This window comes from Dromiciops gliroides, chromosome X, assembly GCF_019393635.1.
Source record: "Dromiciops gliroides isolate mDroGli1 chromosome X, mDroGli1.pri, whole genome shotgun sequence".
NCBI lineage: Eukaryota > Metazoa > Chordata > Mammalia > Microbiotheria > Microbiotheriidae > Dromiciops > Dromiciops gliroides.
Window position 1 is genome coordinate 71,317,654 of NC_057867.1, and position 18,260 is coordinate 71,335,913.

General features: G+C 38.6%; 1 protein-coding gene across 1 annotated transcript in view; it reads left to right on the forward strand.

Annotated features, from left to right (window-relative positions):
* Positions 1–18,260, forward strand: part of LOC122733284 (connector enhancer of kinase suppressor of ras 2-like) — a 565,211-nt gene that overhangs the window by 513,726 nt on the left and 33,225 nt on the right. The window contains exon 19 of the mRNA XM_043973567.1: positions 13,456–13,527. Coding sequence (XP_043829502.1) covers positions 13,456–13,527 — 72 coding nt within the window. The remainder of the gene's footprint in view (positions 1–13,455; positions 13,528–18,260) is intronic.

An 18,260-nucleotide genomic window follows, 5' to 3' on the forward strand; every position in this document is an offset into this window, starting at 1 on the left:
ATTTTGCGGGTGAGGAAACTGAGATAAAGAAAGAGGATCATCTGAATCAGCATTCGAATGCAGGTCACGCAATGGCAGGTCCTTGGGTCTTTCTTCTACACTTTCCTACTTCTGTTTCATTGTTCAAGTAATCAGCAAACATTGCTTTTGACTAGTTAATATTATATCCCACTTTTGCTTTGGTCTATAGCTGTGCCTTTCCTTTCTAATCAGTGACTCTTCTTGGGGGACATCTTGGCCTATTTGACTACACTCAAAAATCAAAAACTGTAGCCATCGGACACAGTGCAATCATTACTGAATGATTACTTAACATTAAGCAAAAAAATGCAGAACATCTCCAGAAGTTATTCTCTTGTCCTTTAAGCAAAACTTTGTAGCTAACGAAGCTTGACCTTAAATTGTTTATCACTTGTTTGTCTGTGTGTGTCTATCTATCTCACATACATATAAATATACATATATGTGTGTGTACATATAGACATTCATATATATCCTGAATACCCTGAAAATATGGGATTACTTTGTCCTTGTGACTTCCCATATGGAATGATGGGTTATCATAGGGAAGAAAACAACTAAGAAACATTCCAGTGCTGTGACCTCAAGGTCCATTGACTTCGGCCCACATATGAGGACAAATGCTGGTGCCTTAAAGCCTTTCATCAGCCTGTTTTTCTCATCAGTCTCTAGCTACTGTGTTGTACTTACATGGCATGATGTGATTTTTCAGGCCCAGAATAGTTCTTCCAAGATGGATGTAAGTGCTCCTTTGAATAGCTTCTTAGCTGAGGGCAAGAGTTCTTAACCTTATTTTGTGTCATGGACTCCTTCAGAATTATGTTTTTAAATGCATAAAATCAATTACAGAATTACAGAGTATGTATCAAAATAATAATAAAAAATCTCATAGATCCTAGGTTAAGAAGCCCTAGCTTAAGGTAAAGAGTTCTGTTAATGGGAAAATCCACACTGGCATCTTTAGCTGCTCCAAATACCATAAATGGCTTTTTCCCCAGGGTCAATTGTGACAATCCATGTTTGAACATTCTCTCTTTAATCTCAGTGCCATATCTGTTTTCTCATTGAGAGGCTTAGTGATCAATTTTTATATACTCTTCCCCCCACAGGCCCCTTTATCTGAGAAAAGTTACCCTAGATTTAAGGTATTCTCTGGGTCCACACCCACCCAAAACCATAGTTCACAAGCCCCTACTTATGAATTTACTTTTCTTAGTCAACCAGACAACATAGTTCAAAATAAAGCCTTTAATGAAAAAGTAGTTAGAAAAAATTTTTTTCAAGAAATAGCAGTGAGAAATGTAGCAGTAGAACATTCCCTCATAAATGTAGGCCATGTTTTTCCACAAAGCCATGGGATGCTTCCCAATTGGTGGGAAGAATGGACATGCTATGAAATATGCATGGAGGAGCACACACATAGAAGACATGTAACCAGGGTGCACATAAGTAACATGTGTGACCAGGGCACATACACGGTGGAACAACTCACAGCCCTGGCGCTAAAAAGCCATTAGTGTCTTCCAGTGATGTCATCCCTGAACTGTCACTGGGTGTACTCCCCACTGATGGGTGTTTTTCCTTCTTGATGCCATATCTAATCATGGCTCAGCAGCTCCCCACCTTTTTCTCTGGACCTTGCACATTTCTTCTTCTTCTTCCTGCCTCTCACTCCCTGCTGGGCTATTCTCAATGCAACCACTTGGTTCTCAGCTAAAACCCTTAGCTGAAGTGCTGCCTCTTCCCCATCTGCCATCTCTCTAAGGAAAACACTCTAAGCCAATCTTCTCTCTTAAAGTAGAGTGGTTCTGTCAGCTCCCAAACTCTTCACTTCCAGTGCTGAGGTCCTCTTAGCCTACGGAATAGCCAGTCAATGAGGCAATAAACCTTTACAAAACACCTGCTATGTGCCAAGTACTGTGCTAAAGTCTGGGGATAGAAAGAAGGGCAAAAGACCCTCATCCCTGCCCTCAAGGAGCTCATAGTCAACTAATTATAGCATTGAATTTGTCTTCAAAACTACTTCCTTCTATTAGCGGAATCTACAGCCTTGTTCCAAAACTCTATCAGATTTAGGGTTATAAAGTCTTTATAACTCTCATTTGATTCCTAATTGACAAACTGCATGCCCCCCCAAAAAAAGAATCATTTCAGATGCTGCCTTTTCTACACACTGCAAAGGGCTGGCTGAATCTAATGCAGTCATTTCCCTCAAATCGTCCCAAGATCTTTCAGGTCTCCCACATAAATGAAGTGAGAAAGGCAAGAACAAAAACAGTGACCAAGTGCCAAGTGATGCAGTGTGGACACATGGCAGTCCACCTCAATCCTTGGTTCCCCCTTCCTGTCTTTATGATGTATGTGTGAGCAAAAACAAGGCTCTCAGGCCTTAAGCCACCCTACATGGCCTACTTTCTCAATGTGGGTTATGTACACCCTGACCCTCATTCTCACATGTCATTCTTTAGAAGATCCATGGTGCCAATGTAAAAGATTCTGAATTCTCTGGAGCATAAAACATGGGACACTTCCCTTTTCATTGGAAAAAGAACCTAAGTTGTCATCAAGTAACAAAAGTAGCTTTAACACCGAGGGAGGGATCACTATGTGCTTCTGACAATAGGTCATTCTTCATAAATACTAGGTCGTTGGACTTGTTCTTTCCTTGTCATTTGCATAGTAGCACTGATTACAGTGTCTCAAGAAGAAAAATCTCTTTCTGGCCTTATGCACTTTCATGTTATAGGACATTTAAAATGAGTGAACACTTAAAAAGTGACAACTTGCGTAAAGGTAGATGCTGAGACATTGACAGGGGAAGTAGGGGGGAAAATGCTCACAATGAGTTTGCTTTTACAAATGAATAAGAATCAAAGTCTTTAATGTAAAATACTGAAACATTAGCATTGGAAGAAATAAACATACATATACTTCAAAGGGTTCCTTTTTTTTTAGTTGTAACAACAGCAAAAGTAAACAGGTTTAAAGCAAGAATAGCGAGTGTTGTGTTTCTAATGGATAGCTTAGAACCATTATGGCATAGAAGACATGAAGAGAAAATTGCAGAGTAGTAAAGGTTAGCTGATGTTGATGAAGCAAAAGCCATTTTCTCAAAGTTGGTAAATTATGGAAGAGAATGTTTATGTGCTGAAGGAGCACCCTGGAAGCTGCTTTGTTTAAGACAATATTGCCTAATTGTGCATTAGCACAGAAGTTGGCCTTTTGGGTGGGGGCAGCTCTTGGCCAGGCCAAGAGCCAATATCAAGTCATTTTTATGTACCCAAAATACAATCTTTAATCATGAAAATTCATAATGGAGAAAGTAAATTTGAATAGTTTTCTAGCATGAACAGCAGCTATAGAATCTAAAAGGATGATCTTTGATTTCCTGAAAGGTTAAATATGGAATTATATTATCTGGAATTTGACAGTGACCTGGGATAATTTCCTTTAGGTAAACAGAAAAGCTGCTTGAAGATCTTCCCATCATTTCATAACAGAAAAAGACTGAGATGTTCTAGCAGATACACACCATGAAGTTTGGGTGGTAACTGATTCTAAAATTACAAAAATGGCAGCTCAGCTAGATAAGCATCCCAGAGCAAAGGCTTCTGAGCGAGGAAGTGGATGTGTGCTAGAGATAACCCCCTAGACTGCTGGGGTGATGTAGGAAAGCAGCCTCCTACACAAAACTCACCTGGGAACCTCATCCATCTGAAGAGAGACGCAGTGCAGCCAGACAGATGTCAGAGGGGGAGGGCATGGGGCAGAACACCCGCTAGTGTGTGAAGTGAGCATCTATCTCATGGTTTTGCTTTTCTTCTCTGGGAAGACATGATTAAAACTGTGCAGATCCCAAATTAGAGATTGAACACTGCTGGGATAAGGCATATCTACAGACTGAAAATCAAGTAGGGCTTACAGAGAATTTCAGACTTGGAAGGACCTTCTGAGGCTGTTAGGTTTAACTGTGAGCTGACCACGAGTCCCCTTTACAACGTCCCTGACAAGTGGTCATCTAGCCATCGTTTGGAAGTTCTTCCTCATATGGAGTGTGACCCCCCTCTGCGGCGTCCATCAGCTGCTCCCAGGCCTAAGCAGAACAAGTCGAATGCCATGACAGCCCTTCAGGTATTTGAAGCTAGCTAGCATGTGCCATGGATGGTCTTCTTCCATTGTGCAAAGAAAGACTTAGCTAGTGTTGTTCTCAGGTTAGTACCCCTCCCTAGGCAGTCACCAACCACAACTATTTCCCGTGACCCTCACTAATATTCTCTCAGCGTTCTGACAGCATCTGCTTGTCCACATCATCTTTCCTTGGAGCATTAGCAGCTACTTCTTTGGCCAAGGGGGCATCTCTCCTCTTTAAGAGGAGGTGGCCCCTATCTCTTATGTATCGCCAAGTGTTTAGTGGGTAATTCTTTTTTTTTTCTCTGGGTGATATCCCACCACCCTCCAACTTCTTAACACATGTCAGAATTCTTTACTTCTTCAGATACTTCCTGCTCCCTCCTGCTTCATGAAAACCTTCATTCTGTTTTATTTTAAGGAACATTTTATACTTCCTGATAGCCTGGAAAATAAGGTCATTCCTAGTCATCTGGCCATGGTGACCGACAGAAATACCTATATACTCTATCTGCAAGTCATTGTGCCTAGCACTTAGAAGCCGATAAATAATTATTTGTGGAATTGAATTGAGTTCCTGTTGGAAGTGATATCTTAGTCCTTTGTGGTTCTTACTAGAGAATGGCAGAACTGCTGAATCAAACTGCTTATGGGAATTTGCAGCCCTGGAGCCTTGCCTAATGAATACTTGGACAACCACAACTCCCCTTCTTTTCCCTTGTCTGACAAATTTCTTACTTTGTCTCATGACCATCTTTCCTTAACGAGTAACTGCTCCTTTTCTGGAAGTCTTTCCCCTCTTATTTCTTTTCTTCTAGGCTTTCTCCTCTGTCCTTCTACTTCTCCTTTTCCTCCCCATAAGTGGTCTTTTGGTCTTTTGCCAAAAGCAAACTACTAGGCTGAAAGCACCATGTGACTGACCCACTGTGTTAAGTCTTATGTTGCTATGTTAAAATCTCATATAAAATCGCTGTCTTCTAAAATTGCTACAACTCTTAAAAAGTGTTTTAAGAATCTTGGCCCTCTAAAATTCCCCCACTATATAATATGGGACTCTAATCATTCTTCTCCCTTAAAAAATATGCTGAGAGGATCACAGTTTCAGAATGGGAAAGTACCTTAAAGTTTATCTAATACAGATTTATTCTTTTATATATATATATATATATATATATATATATATATATATATATATATATATATATATATATTCGTGTGTGTGTGTATTTCTTAGACAGAACTAGGGCCCTAAGAGGTCAAGTAACTGACCCAAGATCACAAAGATGGTGTGTGGCAGTCAGAATTTGAACTGACTTTAAATCCATGATTTTTTCCATCTCTACCACAGATCCATAAGAAAGCAATTAATTAATGAGTCAACAACCCACCTAAGTTCCAAACATTGTGGCTTAATAGATAGAGAGTTGGATTTGGAATAAAAAAGACCTAGATTCAAATCCCACCTTTGATACATAATGGCTCTGTGACCCTGGGCAACTCACTTAATTTCTTAATACCTTAGGCAAAGAAGAAGAAGAAGAAGAATGCCTTCAGTATTATAATAATATATTATATATAATAATAATAATACCTTAGGTTCAGAAGAGGTTCCATCTGCATTGGTAGAAGGGGTTTCCTTATCAAGCATTTTCCATGTCAGTGAAATTTATAGGTTTTTGTTTTTAAAATGTTCCAGGAACTATGCAAATACAAAAGTGAGGCAGTCTATGTCTTTACATTCTACAAATTAATAAAATACAGAAGATATAAAAAACATTCCCAGTGATGAGGGTGGAACTAATAATGGAGAATTTAGGAAAGACTTCAAAGCATTGACATTTGAGCAGAACCTTAAAAGGTGGTAGAGGTTCTAAGAAGTAGAATGAGGTAGGAGAACAAAAAAAAAACTTTGGCAGCTAAGTGAGGGATGGATCAGAGTAGGGAGAGACCAAAGAGAAGCATACATAGTGCATTAGTCCAGGAGACAGGTGATGAGGACCTATACAAAAGTGGTGGCTGTGTGAGTAAGGAGGAGGGGCCATATACCAGAGAAATATTGGGAAGTTAAAAATAACAAGATTGCACAGCAGACTGGATATGCAGAGAGAGTGTAAAGTTAAGAATGACATCCAGACTGTGAACCAGGATAATGGTACCCTGGACAGTAAATAGGAAAGTTGGGAAACAAGGAGGGTTTGTGGGAAAAGATGAGTTCTGGTTTAAACGTGTTGGATTTAAGGTGCCTGTACAAAGGCACAGAAAGGAAAGATGGACTGATATGTATGGAAAATAAAAAGTTGGACATATAGGCTGGAGTTTAGAGTATATAAGGGGAACTGTGTGATCAGCCAAGAAAGACAGGCTGGATCAAGATTATGAAGGGTTGGGACAGCTAGGTGACGCAGTGGATAAAGCACAGGCCCTGAATTCAGGAAGACCTGAGTTCAAATCTGCCCTCAGACACTTGACACTTACTAGCTGTGTGACTCTGGGCAAGTCACTTTTAAAAAAGACTATGAAGGGTTTTTAATGTATGAGGAGTTGATATTTTATCCTGTCAGTAGGGAGCCATTGCAGATTCATGAGTAGAGGAGTCATATGATCAGACCTATGTTTAAAAATATCATTTTGTCAGCTTTGTGGAGGATGACTTAGAGAGGGGAGAGACTAGATGTGGGGAGGCCAATTTGGAGACTACTGTAATAGGCTAGTTGAGAGATGATAAAGATCTGGACCAGGGTGGTAGCTATGTGAATAGAGAGAAGAGGGATCTATATTCCCATTAATCTCACTCCCATCCTCTTCTCCTGTTTATATTTATGTAAGCACTATTCAGCCAGCTGGTTAGCTAAATTCAAACTGTACTTAAAAGCAATATTTTCTGAATTTGTGCCTTGTTTCCCTCCCTCCGTATCTCCTCCCCCATCCTCCACCTGCACTACATGGGCAGGGGAAATATGGGAACAGAGCAATTTGAGGGAAGACCCTCCAGGTCTGTGAGGGTGCTGAGGGTTCCTCCCTCCTTGGAAATGAGCCAGTTGGGGTGCAGGGTGACAGTGATTGGCACTAATCCAGGTGGTTCTGGGGACTAATTCATCAAAGCTCCCAGGGCACAGGTGGCTGGCTGCTGCTGAGGAAACTTGAGGAGGAGCCCCTTTCCTATGGCAGGTTTTGGAGAGAGCAGCTCTAGAGTCCCCCCTCCCCCATCTGACAACTATTTCATGAGATTTGAGGACTTAAAAAAAGGTCACACTCAGGAAACTCTTATGCTAGCTCACCCTTGCCGGAGGAGCTGTGGAAATAATCACCTAAATCAAGTTAGTATTCTTCTTCCTATTCAACTGACATAAATTGTTGTTGGCTGTGGGCAAGTGGGAATAGGCAAGGCTAATGTAAAACGTGTTCTCATAAAAGGAAGGCATTCAACTTTCACCATATCTGTAGCTCTGCTCAATTCAAAAGAAAAAAGAATGATTGCCCTGATATGTGTGCATACATTTCCATTGCAACTGGCCAGTGAAAGAAAACCCACCTTCAACTCCTCAGATACTCGAACCAACCTAAATTACAGAGAAGCTTAAGCTTTGGGGTGGATATTTGTCTTGTTTATCAGTTCTTTTTTAGAAGTTAGAAACCATGAAGTGAGTACATTGCAGCATGGGCATTTACATGTCAAATTCCTGTTAATGCTAATAAGAATTAAGTGTATGAATCCTCTGTGTGCTAGTGGGAGTCTTGACACCTGGGGGAGATGAGTGGAGGAGGGTTTGCATTCTTGTGTAACTTCCATTAATCACAAAGAAGAATTAAATGAATGACTTGAGGAAGAAAAGACTCTCAAGTGAATAGTAATCAACAAAAAAAGCAAAGTTTTTTTACGTTATGGTTTATGATAATTTTAAATTGTCTCTGAAATACATAAATGCTAGTAGGATTCTATGCCCCCCTGTAATATATACTGCAGAATGCATAAGCCCAGAATGGACCACTTATTAAACTATTATTTTTTTTCATTTGACTAAGAGTATCGATGAGATAAATCTAAGCCTAGCTGTTTACATTTCTGTCTACATGCAAACTAGTTTAATTGAATTGAGTTGTTTTAAAAAGTCTAATGAAAAGTTACTAAATAACTTGGACTTGGTGTTAATTTCTCCTACCTTTTTCACCTTTCAAATGGTAGTTTCAGTCTCATGTAGATTCAACCTATTATAGAGTTTTGTTTGTATTTTCTCCCATCTTTTCTTCTTCTTCTTCTTCTTCTTCTTCTTCTTCTTCTTCTTCTTCTTCTTCTTCTATTACTCCTCCTCCTCCTCCTCCTCCTCTTACTACTACTACTACTACTACTACTACTACTACTACTACTACTACTACTACTACTACTACTACTACTACTACTACTACTACTAGTGTGACTCTTCCTGGACCTCAGTTTAGGGAGGCAGTATGATACAGTAGCATTGGTATGCACCATGGGGCCCCTAACTTTAAGTCATTGAAAATTGAGTTTAAATTCCAGCTCTGCCACTTAGTACCTATGTGACTTTGGGCAAATTACTGAACCATATTGAACCACAATTTCCTACTCTAAAAAATGAAGGCCTTGGACTATAACTGTTAATGTTTCTTTAAATTCTAGATCTTTGGTCCTGTAATATGTAAAATGAAGGGATTGGACCAGATGATCTTGTAAGGGTCCTTTTGACCAAACTTTATGATCCTTTGTTGATTCTAAAAGATTATTAAAACATTAAATCTCAGAGCAGGTAGATGGCGAAGAAGATAGAGTGTCAGGCCTATGGTAAGGAAGACTCATATTCCTGAGTTCAAATCTGTCCTCAGACACTTACTAGCCGTGTAACCCTGAGCAAGTCAATTAACCCTGTTTGCCTCAGTTTCCTCATCTGTAAAATGAACTGGAGAAGAAAATGTCAAACCACTCCATTATCTTTGCCAAGAAAACCCCACAAAGGTTCATGAAAAGCTTGACACAACTGAAATGACTGAACAACAACAAAGCATTAAATTACTCTATATTCATAAAGAAATAGTCGAATGGTTCAAATGTCATGGTTTCTGACTTATTAAAAAACAACTAATCCATGAGACAGACCCCAAACATGGATTGTGGTATCATTCTGGGAGCTTAAATATCAAAGGAGCTCAGGAAGATTGATTTTCATTTCCCATGAAAAACAGCTGCTTAAAACTAGACATAGTCTAGCAACTATGAATCACTCAGAGGATTGAGGAAATGTCTTGGGAAGACAAATATTCAGATGATAGGCAGTCTATAAAATTAGATATCAATTCAATGTATTTATTTAAATTATGCTTTAAAATAATTGTTGTGCTATGTACAATTGTAGACATCTACAGGATGAAGTGTGTCAAAACCTAGCCCAATACATTATAATACTTATCATAAAGAAACATTCACTCAGTGCTTGCTCTATGCATAAGCATTATACTAGCAGTGGGAATCCAAACTCAGCATTTCTAAAACCAAATTGATAAACAATGCTTCCATTCCCCCAAAGCAGCCCTAAGGAGCTCCTGGGACTCACTGAAGCTTGGCTCAGAAACAGGAGCTTCTCTCAGATGAATCAACTTGAAGGGTACTCAGTACCTCTTCTTGTTGACCATCCTTCTCCTGCTATGACTAAGAAAAAAAAATCTCTTTTTTAACTATTCAGTGACCCACAACTATTTTAGTGTCGAACCTAAACTACCAGGGAACTGGCTTGAATCAGGCCTGGCCCAGGATAGGGGCACTAGACCTGATCTCAAGGAGTTTGCAGTCTCCTCAGGGAGACAAGTCATTCACTGTATATGAAAAAGATAACAGTCACAAAATGCATTGCCAAATAGTAGTTTATCTAGGAAATATATGCTCTAGCTGTAGAAAAATAATTGATGTTTCTTATTCTAAGAGTTCCAGAAAAGTTTGGTAAGGTCGGGTGAAACCCAAGGGCTAAGTTAAATTCAAACTGATGAGTTTAGAACTTCCTCTCTTTTCTCCCCTCCTAGGCCTGGTGTTTTTGAGTAGTATTTGCCACCTCAAACAGTGAATGTAGAGGTCATACAGAAGCAGGGATCTCTACCTCAAACGATCAAAAGTCGTCAAATCTAACTAAAATTCTCCAGGTACTTGCTAGGAAGTGAAAAAGTGTATTTTAAATTCTCTTAGCAGTCCTCTGGCACATTTGCTTGTTGACAACGATAAAAATAATTATATTAGAACACCATTTGGTGATTTGGGAGCTGAAATTTACTAAATGATATTTAGGAGACCAGAAGGGCCCTATTTATGAACAGGGAATGGAGTAGCTTTTTGATATTGTTGGGCCAGCTCTATCATCTTGTATTCCTGACAATAACTGAGTAAGGTACAACAAAAATAAACGGTACTTGGTCAGGTAAGTCTCTGACACAATGAGACCTTGTGACAATGAGACCCTAGACATCAGTCTAGAATTACTGATCCAACAGGCATCCAGGGCCATTGAGGCTGCCTGGAATTTTAGACATCCCCTAATTTTTCATTTGAACTGCAAGAAACCATCAAAATTTTTTGACTTTTTAATGTAGAGGGTTTACATGAAAAGTTCTGAGAGAATTTCAGCTTAGGACATTCTATTCTGATTTCCAGTATTCTTTATTACCTCTTCTACTGAACACATGGCAATATTGCTTTTCTGTGTAAAAAAATGCTTTACTGTTTAGTGGTATTTACTGTTGAAAAGATGCTGGGCTATATTTGTTAATGGCTAGGGCTTAGAAGTAACTAGGTAGGAGTTCTTAACCTTATTTGCTTGTTACTTTTGATATTTTGATAATTATATTTCAAAATGATTGGCTTCATTTGTAATCTTTGGTATTTAAATGTATGCATTTACAAACATTATTCTAAGAAACGGTCCATAGGCTTCACCACACTGTGCAAGGGATCCATGACACTATTCTTGCTCCTTTACCTCCCTCAGATAATTATAAAGTGGTTTGATTAATTAATTAATGTATGTCACAGGATGGAGCAATATCAAAGATAAACCATGATATTTGGAGAATTCCCTCTAACAAAACTAATTAAATTCTGTGACCTCTGCAATATTTAGATTAGATAACAGAAAATAATTATTCTTATTCATTCTGTTGTCAGTGCTTTAAGGCCGATTCTTCACTCTAATCTCCCAGTCTATTAGCTCCCACAGCTCATATGCATATTTACAATGAGGGAGTATAGAAATGACACATTCCTGTTTCCATTGCACATAGAGAAACATGGACTTCTTTCATATTGCTGAGAGCCCACATCTTTGATCTGGGGATTCTAGTGGACTGTAATAACTATATGGCAACCAAGAAGGCCAATGGGATTCTGGACTGAATGGTGTTTTAGAATGAGAGTTCTTAACCTTAGTGTTATTGCCTTTGGCAATCTGGTGAAACCTGTTGACCCCTTCTTGGAATCGTGTTTCTAAATACTGTGACGAGTAAAATCTAATGTGTGGGGGCAGCTAGGTGGTGCAGTGGATAGAGCACCAGCCCTGGAACCAGGAGTACCTGAGTTCAAATCCGGCCTCAGACACTTAATACTTAATAGCTGTGTGACCCTGCGCAAATCACTTAACCCCAATTGCCTCGATAAAAAAAAAAAAATCTAATGTGTGGTCTCCTTATTCCTGTCCCCAGTGTAGGGAAAACTAACTAGGGTTTACTTATAAATTAGAAGCTTTAGCACAAAGTTTTGGCATTAATCATATATTAAATAGTAAAGAGAGAACGTGTGGAATTCAGAGAGATAGGAAAACCTATATACCCTAGAGGAGAGATAACAGTTTAACTTGGCCTGGTTCTTCTCCCAAATCTCTTGCCACCACTTCCAAGTCTCAGCCACCAGGAGGAAGTTCCTATGCCTGTGAGAGCAGAAGCTCCCTGTGGGTCCCGAAGAAAGGTGGTCCCCACACCTCACTCCAAGCTAATTGGATGGTAGCATTCAAGTCCATTGATTGACATGACTTGAAGGTGGTCTTGTGTTGAGTTCAAATTCCTCAGCTTCTGAGAATACTCTCTTGAGGGCCGGCCGGGTGTGCTTTCAATTTAATTAACTTTAAGTGAGTTAATCATCAAAGTCAATCACTCTCACTCAATTCAATCAATCCAAATCAATCTCCTCCAGGTGGGGCCTTTGGGCATTTGCAAATCCCATTACTTTCTCACAATACATAAAATAAAATACATCAAATTAAAAAGGAACCCAATTATATTTAAATACCAAATATAAAAAGACCAAGTTCATGTAATCCAGGTTAAGAACCTAGTAGTAGCAGTAGTCCCACTATTCTCTCTAGGAGGATTATGTTCAGTTCTATCTGCCACCTTTTAGAAAGGACATTAACAAACTGAATATATGAAGGTGACTAGGATTGGTGCTGAGGGCCTTGAGACCATGATGTGCAGAGCTCCCTTGAACAAACCGGAAATGTTTAGCTTGAAAAGAAAACTCAAAGGGCACTTGCTTTCTTCAAGTTGAAGAACTGTCCTGTGGAAGAGGGATTAGTCTTGTTTTACTTGATTTTGAGGCATAGAAAAGGAAGGGGTGGAATTTTCCAAGGACCAGATTTCAACTGGGTATCATTAGACCTCTCCAAAAGTGGAATGGGCTTCCAGGCATGGGAGTCAATTTCCCTTTACTTTCCCTAGATGACAGCTTGTTAGGCACATCATAGTGGGGTTTCCTGGTCAGGTAGGAAGTTGGATTAACTAGCCTCTTAGTAGCCTCCTGGCTCAGAGATTTGGAAATCAATAGGACCACTTCATGTTTCTCTTTAGCCCAGGCTTAGGGGCTAAAGAGATGGTCCCTAGTCTTTCAATGTTTACATACATATACCATGTAAAAAAACCATGGGTATATTGCAGAAAGAAAAAGGGTTATAGGTTATCAATCTCTCTTTCTGCATAAATGTGGAACTTTTTTAAGAATACATATACCAGGAGGCAGCTAGGTGGTGCAGTGGATAAAGCACTGGCCTTGAATTCAGGAGGACTTGAGTTCAAATGTGAACTCAGACACTTTACACTTACTAGCTGTGTGACCCTGGGCAAGTCACTTAACCCTGCAAAAAAACCAACCAAACAAAAAATAATACATGTACCATGCATGACCTCACCAGAGTTCTCGATCCTGTCTCACACTGACTACATCTCGAGTGAAAAGAGAATGTAGCTGTTGTCCATCAAAAATATAAATATGGGAAATCCTTTGGAAGGAGAACTGAACTGTTCTTTCTGTCTTTCTTTCAGTGCTTTCAAAGCTTGTCACCCCAAAATTAAGAGCTTCTTCTTTGCAACTGACTGTGCGGGAGACATGAATCAGTAAGTAAATTTCTTTTTTGTAGCCAATTGTTGTAGCAATGTGGGAGCCCCTCAAGACAATAGAAAATGATGATTATGTTTCTTCTAGAAGTGTAAATGTTACCCTTATTGCCTATTCTAATACCCAAGTGCACCTTTCTTTCTTCCATAGTCTCTTCAGAACCAGGGATCAGTATTGTGCTCTCATTCACCATAAAGATGAAGGCCTAGAATTGTTGGCTTTATGATTTGTTCTTTCTGCTCCAGATAGGAAAGAACTAAATGAATATCTCTATTCATGCATGTTCATGGGTACATTTGTTTGCAAAAGGATTTTTATCTATCAACTCTTTACCTGCAGACTTTACAGAAGACTTTGGGGGGAAAGAAAGAAGAGGGGAAATGGAGAGAGTCACAGGGGAAAGGCATTGTAAGATTTCAATTTATGACTGTTTCTGTATTTCTAACTAGTTGTTTTTCCATGCAAGGTTTTGGTTCCAGAGTTATAGTCTTTTATTTTCTGTTGTTTTTGCAATTGTAAACGCAAATGCAGATTGGACACATTTTGAAAGTCATGTCCAAAGGCGTTGTGTTTTATATCAAGGATTAAATCATTTTCACCATCCCCAAGAGCACTGCTTTCATCATGCACTCGAGCATATATAAGGCAAAAATGGGGGTAACTGAGCAACCACGAGAGCTTCCCTTGTCAGTGTTCTTCAGGTACTGTGCCCAGAATGACAAGGGAGGATATGGGAAGAACAAAGCATTCCATATTCAAGTTCCCCACACCTTTTAAAGTTCTGTTGCCTGGTTGGTCCTAACTGGGTTGGTTGAGGTGTGTGCTCCAGTGAGTGATTAGTCTACCTGCCAAGTGATTTTCCAGCAAATCAAAATTGCTTTGCAAAATGAACATATGCATACTGTTGGGTTAGTTTTACAAGGGTGACTTGCCTTCTAAGCATTTCATTAAGAAAAATTAACAAACTTGTTTCCTATTTGTCTGGGTCACTCTGCTGCCCATATTTTAACTAGCGGGTCCTTCTACAGATTTACCTCCTAACTAATCAACCTGTCAGGCACTCACAACTGTAGGTTTAGTCTAGGAAATGCAATCCCCAGAATGCTGGCTACTCAGCCATCAATGCAATTTGACTTTCATGGAAACTTTACATGTAAATGAAGTATGGAACATAAGACATTAATTCCAATTAGGGAAGCAGCAGGTTATTAATATTTTAAGGCATGTTGCCTAATGGCATCAGCAAAGCTTGGCTGTAACAGGCTCCGTATGTTTGGGTTTAATGTTGATAGGAAAACATGAAGCAACATCTCATTGGAAAAGGAAAATTGCTTAAATTTGTTTTCAACCTGCCAAAAGAAAGGGTTGTTCTTCCCTCAGTGAGTTTAATTGTGTTGCATTAAATCCTGTCACGTTGCTGGTGTCTAATATTTATGCCCATGAGACCCAAGCACCATGACATGCTTATTCTCTTGAGAATGGCTAACTTCTTTGTCAACATCATTAACTAATAAGGTGGTGCAAAGAAAGAAATTAGAGTAGATATGGGAAAATTCCCTGGACTGTACACAGGGATAGTCCTATGTATGACCTGACACAAGAAGCCCTTGATACATGTGCATTTTGAGGCTACATGTACGTTTCTGAGTTGGAGGATATAGACTAAGTTGAAGTGCTTGGCCATTTCCTTCTCCAGCTCATTTTATAGATGAGGAAACATAGTTTGAATATGAATTCAGAACACCCCTTCTAAGAAATGGATTCATCTTTACCACAATCACTTTAATACATAATAAGCCTGAAACATTGCTAGATTAGGTAGTAGGCCCCAGACTTGGGAAGAAACTCAAGCATGACTCCAGATTAAACTCTTATGTGATGCTAATCCCTCTTTGTGTTGTATATGACTTTTCTCTGATAATGTTTTAAAAAATAATATACAGTGGTTTTTAATGGAATATTGCAATTTTGATGTTTACAAATGCTCTTATAATTAATGTAACCAGGAAATTTAAACAGGAATGTCATGTCCCTCCAAAGAACACAAGCTTAAGTCAAAAAAGAAGGAAAATATCCAGTGAGTTGATAAGGTTATCATTTAAAAGAACACTGCTTATTATCTGTGTAAAAAAGATACACCCAGAGAGAGCATGAATTATGACAGTTAACTTGTCAACTGTTAAGCCTTTGAGAGTATCTTCCTCTATTTGGCTGAAAAATTTAGATGGATACTACATGAAACAAAATTGCCAGAATCATGCCCAGTGATCCAGCCAAAGCAAGTACCTAGACTTTATCTTGTGAGTGAATTTACTTCTCACCCCAATAATTGTAGCAAACATAATTGCTAGAGTACCAACTGCTAGGAAGGATTTGAAGCATATGAATTGATGAATTTATTGAGCAAAGCCATCTAACCTTCTTGTTTCAGTATGGAAAATCAACTAAATTCTCTTCTCAGGAAAACAAAGAACTAAGTGGTTGGACAACACAGGTACAAGCTCTAAGTTATTCTCACCTATGGCTGTGCTTATCCAAGCAGTGGTTCTGGACCAACTCAACCCAGAAAATGTTTTGCATAGGTTCTGGTAAAAATCTTGCAAAAACACTTAGGGTTAATTCTTATGTTCCATTTTTTAGATAAACTAATATGGTAACAATGACAAAAACCAGATATAATCTGAAATTATTAAACTATTTAACTGGAATGTGAAAGAGAGTACTTGAATCATGGAGAAAGGGAAGCCTGTGTCATGAAACCATTTGAAAGCCTTCTGGAGACAACCTTGTAAAGAGAGAAATAAGGTCCCAACTATGAGAATTAGTCTTTCATGACCAAATGAAACTAATACAAAAGTTTATCAATCTCATAAACCATAAAGAATTAAATCAGCTTTAAAATTACAGTCTAATTCAATTTCTTTTTTCAGTCTGTTTTTCTGATACCAGATCAGTCATTTTAGCCAAATCAAATAGCTAGTCAATTCAACTAAAAAAAATGGGCACTCCAGTTGTTTACTGAACTCACCAGTCAATTCAATCAAAATTATTGAAGCAATTCTTCATATAGACAGCCTTAGCTAAAGTTCTAAACAAGGAGCTGCTTTTAGTTGATACATTTAGTTTATCAGAATAATTTTATAGCACTCTTTAAGTATTGCCTGGCTTCCTTTTTCTGGTCATCCTTGACACTGACTTATCCTACCATGTTTGATAAAATCTATTGAATATGCCACATTTCTCTCCACAAATTTAATTAGATGACATCTACAACAGCATCACTCATTTTTCCCAACTCCTTCCTTTGGATGTGAAACATTCTCTTGTCAATTCTGTGATACAGCATACTAAACTTACATTAGTGAGGTGTATGTCTTGAAATGTCCATTTAAATGAGACCTACACAAACTTTGTTGCCACTAAGAGAATTCTTAATTAACCTGATGATACTGCCAATAATAACATCTGTGTAGTGTTAGAAATGAGACATCAAAGCATTGCTTCCTTCTCGACTCATTTTACTTACTCCAACTTGTAAATTCAAACTGTTCTCCGAAGAGGCCGATAAAGAAGTCAAGAACCACACACTGCCATCCCACCACCCCCCATAGCACACAGTTTGATTGCTTCAGTCAGATATTGATAATTGAGCCCTTATTTACCTGCAATTGTAATTAAATATATTGCTGATTCCCAAGCCGCTCATTTTTTCTTGACTTGCTGTGTGTTTCCTTGGATCTAAAGGGGAAGGAAATTTCCAGATGTTTTCATTAAGTGGCATGCAGGACACCAGAAAGAGAGCTTGTTTTTCTGCCTGCTCCTCATTTGTATGGCAAATCTTTCCTTCTCGAAGTCAAGTTGCTAGAATGTGACCCTGACATAGTAAGCATATAGCATGATAAGGAGATGGCTTCTATGGAGAATTTCAGAATCTCAGTGCTAGAAGAGACCTTAGTGACTATGTACCAATACCAGAAAAATAATTACTTCTACAGCACACCCAAAAAAAGTGGTCTTCTATATTTTGTTTGAAGACTTCCAGTGAGAGAACCAGCTAACTCTAGATATCATTTCTTTTGAAAACCTTTCCAATTGTTTGTAAGTTTTTCCTTATATCTGGCTTAACTTTGCTTCTGTGCAAACAAAACCCAAAGTTTAAAGTGTGTATATATATGTATATATATATATATGTATATATATATATATATATATATATATATATAAAATGAAATATTTAGAAAGCTAATAAGAAAACTCTGAGTTGTCTTGATTAAGGATGAATTTATTGGCTGCCCAATAGGGTTACCTGTGTGACTCTGGGCAAGAGTCACTTGACCTGTATGTCTGTTTCCTTACCTCCCAAAACTGTTGTGAAGATTAAATGAGATAATACTTGTAAAGTACCTAGCACAGTGTCTGGTACATAGTAGGTAGGCCTTTAATAAATGTCTGTTGCCTCTCCTTCCCTATCTCTCCCTCATAGATTCATTAGCACCATTCAACATTGGCATTTGATGTAAGCCAGCTAATGAGCTAATTAGATTGATGTTTCAGTGAGTACATTGTGATCTTTCTAGGAAAACCCTATAAAACTCTTGCAATTGGTTCATTGTTCTTTAGGTCTCTCTGGCCAGCATCAACACCAGCTGGTTAATGACAGTATTAGCAAGTATTCGTTCTTTAATTTGTGATAGGCACCTTTTTGTGCACAAAAAGTAGTAACAAATTACTC